The following is a 6,000-nucleotide window of genomic DNA, read 5'->3' as shown; positions in this document are numbered from 1 at the left end:
TAGTTCTTTTTTGAATGTTTGGTAAAATTCATCTGTGAAGCCATCTAGTCCAGGACTTTTGTTTGTTGGAAATTTTTTGATTGCTGCTTCAATTTCACTAGTTGTAATCTGTCTATTCAGATTCTCTGATTATCATGATACAGTTTGGAAGACTGTATGTTTCTAGGAATTTATCCATTTTGTCCATATTATCCAATTTGATGGCATATAGTTGTTTGTAATATTTTTTTTATAAATTTCTATGGTGTCAGTTACTTCTCTTTCATATCTGACTTGGGTTCTCTTTTTTTAAAAATTTTGATTTCAGAGAGGAAGGGACAGGGAGAGAGATAGAAACATCAACGATGAGAGAGCATCGTGATTGGCTGCCTCCTGCATGCCCCCTACTGGGGTTCGAGCCTGCAACCCAGGCCTGTGCCCTAACCAGGAATCCAACCCTGACCTCCTGGTTTATAGGTCAACACTCAACCACTGAGCCACACCAGCCAGGCCTTTCTCCTTTTTTCTTGATGAGTCTGCTTAAGAGTTTATCAACCTTGTTTATCTTTTCAAAGAAACAGCTCTTGGTTTCATTGATCTTTAGATTTTTTTTTTTAGACTCTATTTTGTTTATTTCTGCTCTGATTTTTATTACTCTCTTTCTTCTACTCACTTTGGGCTTTGCTTGTTGTTCTTTTTTCAATACCTTTAAGTGTAATGTTAGATTGTTTATTTGAAATTATTCTGTTTCTTGTTTTCTGTAATGCTATGAATTTCCTTCTTAGGACTTCGTTTGTTGTATCCCATAAATTTTTGGGTTGTTGTGTTCTTAATTTCATTTGTTTCAAGGCATGTTTTGATTTATTCCTTGATCATTTATTACCCAGTTATTGCTTAGTAACATGCTATGTGGTCTCCAAATGTTTGTGTGTTTTTTAGGTTTTTTTTTCTTGTTATTGATTTCTAATCTCATACCATTTAGTCAGAGAAAATGCTTGATATAGTTTCAGTCTTCCTAAATTTATTGAGATTTGTATTATGTCTTGACATGTCATCTATCCTCAAAAATATTCTATGGCACTTGAAAAGTATGTATATTCTGCTGCTTTGAGATAAAATGCTCTGAAGTTATCAATTAAATCCATCTGGTGTAATGTGTCATTTGAGGTGGCTGTTTTCTTGTTGATTTTCTGTCCGGAAGATCTATCCATTGATGTCAGTGGGGTGTTAAAATCCCCTTCTATGACTGTATTATTGTTGATCTCTCCCTTTATGTCCATCAAGATTTGCTTTATGTATTTAGGTGTTCTGTGTTGGGTTCATAAATGTTACAAGGTTTATATCCTCTTGTTTGATTGCTCCGTTTATCATTATGTAGAGTAATTTTTTGTCTCTTGCTATAGCCTTTAAAGTCAATATGTCTGCTGTAAGTATTGCTAGCCCACCTATTTTTTAATTTCCATTTGCATGAAATTTTTTTCCCATTCCTTTACTTTCTGTTATGTGTATCTTTTGTTCTGAGGTGGGTCTTTTATAGAAAGTATATATATGGGTCTTATATTCAAATAGTTTTCTGCTAGTTCTAGAAATTAATTATTAAATTGTGGATATTTTCACTATGCAAGTAGAATGACTTTTTTCCTGTTATAACAAAAAGTCTTTGGACAAAAATATTTCATGCTTGGTCCTTGCCCTGATCTATATCACATTGTCAATATTATAAACTATGTTGGATAGTAAATCCACTTCACTTTATGCAGCTTTTAATTCAATATTGTTTTGAGAGTAAACATGCAAATTGAATAATTTTAAATATCAGAGGCAGGTTTTATAAGAAACTTTGAAGCAAGGGGAACTTCTGTAAAGAGAAGTTATTTTTTCATCATAAATTTATTTCTTTAGAAAGTTTAATTTTTTTTTAAATCCTCACTTGAGAGAGAAAGGGAGAGGGAGAGACAGAGAAACCTCAATGTGAGAAATATCGGTTGCCTCCTGTACTGACCCACAATCTGAGTATGTGCCCTAACTGGGAATCAAACCTTTGACCTTTTGGGTTATGGGATGACACTCCAACTAACTGAGCCACATGGCCAGAGCTAGAAAGTTTAATACTTTTTACTTTAACATTGCAGGGGTCGGGTGGGGGCAGTTTCTATAGTGTTGAGAATCTGGAAGCCAAGGACATTTTACATTTATGTAAATTGATCTGTGGCAGAGCAATGAATGTGCAGAGTAGCTTACATCAAAGTTATTTTCCTAAGTTTCTCTTCTAGGCTATAAATTACCTCAAACCACACTTTACCTTATTGTTATTTTCTTAAAGCATTGTCTACTGTGGTGAGGGAAAGAAACTTGTTATTGCTGGAGCCTGTCACTGCTGGTTTAAAATTTTTCTCCAACCTTCTAAACCTCTTGGAGGTTATTAGCACGTTTTATATGTAAAGGAGCTAGCTTCTGTTTGCTCCATGGCTAAATTCAAATTTACAACCATGGGGATGGTAGCCAAGTTAACATTTGATATACAGCTTTCCTTTTTTTCAGGATACTTTACATTAACAGACTATAAACTCTTTTTTAATTATATTTTTCAATTAGTTTACATTAATTATCCTATGTAATAAAAGCCTAATATGCTAAGTGTTCGGTCGTCTGGTCATCTGTTCAACCAATCAAAGTGTAATAGGCTAATGATATGCTAAGGCCACTCAACTGCTCACTATGACGTGCAATGACCATCAGGGTGTAGACGCCCCAACTGGTAGGTTAGCTTGCTGTTGGGGTCCGGCTGAACGGGACTGAGCGAGACGGGCCAGACACGCCCTGGAGCCCTCCCGCAGTCCCTCCTCGGCCCTGATCATGCACCGGTGGAGTCCCTTGGCCTAGCCTGCACCCTCTCACAATCTGGGACCCCTCGGGGGATGTCGGAGAGCTGGTTTCAGCCCGATCCCGCAGGTCAGGCCGAGGGACCCCACTGGTGCATAGACCCCACATGCTTTATAGTCTCTATATATAAAAGCCTAAGCGACTGAATGACTGGTCAACCGGTCGCTATGACACACACTGACCACCAGGGGGCAGACACTCAACTCGGGAGTTGCCCCCTGGTGGTCAGTGTGCTTCCACAGTGGGAGTGCTGTTCAGCTGACCGATGGGCGCTAGACGCAGGGCTCACGGCTGGCCGCTGCATCCCGGAGACCGCAGCGGAGTGGCAGTGAGCCTACTGAGCAGCGGCGGCAGCAGGCACAGTGGGGCTGGGATGAGCAGGAGTGGCAGGCGGTGTTGGACTGCTGGTTTCGACCCAATCCCCGCAGGCTATGCCAAGGGACCCCACTGGTGCATGAATCCGTGCACCGGGCCTCTAGTTATTTTATATTAGTTTCAGGTGTACATTATTGTAGTTAGACAATCATAAATTTTATAGTGTTCCACACTGTTTTCTAGTACCCACCTGGCACCATACATAGTTATTACAATATTATTGATTATATTCCCAATGCTGTACTTTATATCCTCGTGACAGTTTTGTGACTACCAATTTGTACTTTTTGATCCTTTAACCCTTTTCACACAGTCCCTCAACCCTTGTCTTCTCTGGTGCAAACTTTTACATAAAAGGGTGAATAGTAAATATTTAGTTCAACTCTAAAGTGGGCCATATGGCAGTACATGAGTAAATGGGCCTGGCTATGTTCCAATAAAACTTTAATAAAACCTTATATAATAAAATACATGGTGAGCTGAGGCAGCAAATTGCCAACTGCTGCTTTGCATAATCTTAGATACCTTGAAGCCACAGTCCAAGGATAGTAGAAAGAAGGTAGAAGGAACCATCCTGGAAGTAGAAACTTGTTAGTTTTTTCATTTTGTTTTCCCCCAACAGAAGTTGAGCAGCTATCCAATAGCAGGACTTTCTCTAGGCACTGGGGTTAACCTGGTGCTTAAGCAGATGAGGTTTCTTCCTCATGAAATCTTAATTTCCTGCTAGTGTACAGTTTATGTTTATTACCCCCAGCATGAGTCAGAAATAAGGAGTGGTTTGGTTTTAGGCATTTTCCTAAAAGAAGATATACTGGTAAAGAAGACACTTAAAAAAGTCCAACCTAAAAGTTGCTTACCTAAAATAAGACACCCCTGTAATTCTCTTTAAATCAGTGGTTCTCAACCTTGATTTTATGTTAGAATCACCTGGGAAGATCTTAAAAACTTCCCTCAGTCCCTAGACTAGATCAATCAAGTTAGAATGTTTGTAGGTTAGAACCTGTTATCCAGGAAATTTCATTGCGCAGCCAGAGTTGAGAATCATAGCTTTCAATGAAATAGGTTTTGTGTCTGATAAAAATCTTAAATCCAAAGTGGTAGAACACCTTTACTTAGGTGCATTTTTGAGAGATGAGTCAGCATTTAATTTTACTAGTATTTAATACTAGAGGCCCGGTGCACAAATTCATGTATGGGTGGGGTCCCTTGGACTGGTCGGTGATTGGGCCGATGGGGGCCAGCCAGCCAGGGGGAGGGACCGCAGGAGGTTGCCAGCCACGGGAAGTTGGCTGTGGGAGCGCACTGACCACCCGGCCATCCGGGAGGAGGGACCGTGGTAGGTTGGCTGGCTGCGGGAGGTTGGTTGTGGGAGCACACTGACCACCGGAGGCAGCTTCTGCATTGAGCATCTGCCCCCTGGTGGTCAGTGCATGTCATAGCTACCAGCCGGTCTTCTGGTCTTCTGGTCATCTGGTTGTAACTGTTGCTTAGGCTTTTATATCTATAGATAACACTTGTCATTAAGAGAACTCATTTAAATTTCAAATTTTAAATCAGCTTGTGCATTGATATTTTTAATAATGCTGTTTACTTTTTACTCTTAGTGTTTTGAATGTTTGTTATTTATACTTTTTTAATTCAATAGTAATTGATTGTCACTTTTAGGATACTGCTGGTCAAGAGAGGTTCAGAACATTAACTCCCAGCTATTATAGAGGTGCACAGGGTGTTATATTAGGTAAGTTTTTACTTTAATATACTATTTTTAAAATGTTGTTTATTATAGTAATTTCTGATTTTCCTTATCTGTGAACATCAATATGTTTTTCTTTTTCTTTAGGGCTACTTTTGTCTAACTTGACATTGTACTAAACTTCATTTAATATTAATAAATATTGAAATGGTTATTGGTGAGGTGCTCCCTGTGTCCCCACCCATTGCCCATGGAAGTGGGCTTCTTGGGGTGCTTTTTTTAAAAATATATTTTTATTGATTTCAGAGAAGAAGGGAGAGGGAGAGAGAGACAGAAACATCAACGATGAGAGAGAATCATTGATCGGCTGCCTCCTGCACGCTCTCCCTATTGGGGATTGAGCCCGCAACCTGGGCATGTGCCCTTGCCTGGAATCGAACCTGGGACCCTTCGGACCACAGGCCGTTATCCACTGAGCCAAACTGGCTAGGACGGGGGTGATTCTGGGATAAGAATTTTCAGAGCTCTCCACGGGAGGATGAAGTTTTGTGGAAAGTTTTATTTCTGTGGAATTAAACCCCTGTGTTTCCAAGGTCCCATCTCCTTTCATCTTGCCATGGTAAAAGTCCAATCTTATCTTCAGCAATGCGAGGATTAAAGCCAATACCCAGAATCTCCATTCTATATTTGCAAGTCCAGTCCAGCATCTGGCTAGTTTAGCTTGTGTTCCCAGCTGCAGTTCATTGCATGTGGGGTTCACATGGCTGTGGGCCATGTGGCTTCTAGGGCCACATGGCTAGGGAGGGAACATGGGTGAATGCAAGGAAGTAGGAGCAAAGCCAGAGGCACAAGAAAGAGAGAGAATTATTTGTTTTCAGATTATGTATTCCCAAATTTTTGTGGGCTTGCATTGGCTCCTCTCCTCTGGCCAATTATTTTTGTTCCCAAGTCATGCTGACAGACAAGCACCTTCCCTACATCACCCTGACGTAGGGAGGGTGCTTGCCTGTATCTTCCCCTTTGTTGGACCCCTTCCCATGGTGATCTCTGGGGAATGGTGGTTTCCTGGG

General features: G+C 40.4%; 1 protein-coding gene across 4 annotated transcripts in view; it reads left to right on the top strand.

Annotated features, from left to right (window-relative positions):
* RAB18 (RAB18, member RAS oncogene family) overlaps positions 1 to 6,000 on the top strand; it is a 34,611-nt gene that overhangs the window by 19,384 nt on the left and 9,227 nt on the right. For all 4 annotated transcript variants that reach the window (XM_014453935.2, XM_014453934.2, XM_006086633.3 and 1 more), the window contains exon 4: positions 4,903 to 4,975. In XM_014453935.2, the coding sequence (XP_014309421.1) occupies positions 4,903 to 4,975 (73 nt within the window). The remainder of the gene's footprint in view (positions 1 to 4,902; positions 4,976 to 6,000) is intronic.

Source organism: Myotis lucifugus, unplaced genomic scaffold, assembly GCF_000147115.1.
Source record: "Myotis lucifugus unplaced genomic scaffold, Myoluc2.0 scaffold_29, whole genome shotgun sequence".
NCBI lineage: Eukaryota > Metazoa > Chordata > Mammalia > Chiroptera > Vespertilionidae > Myotis > Myotis lucifugus.
This window is presented reverse-complemented; position numbering and strand designations above follow the sequence as displayed.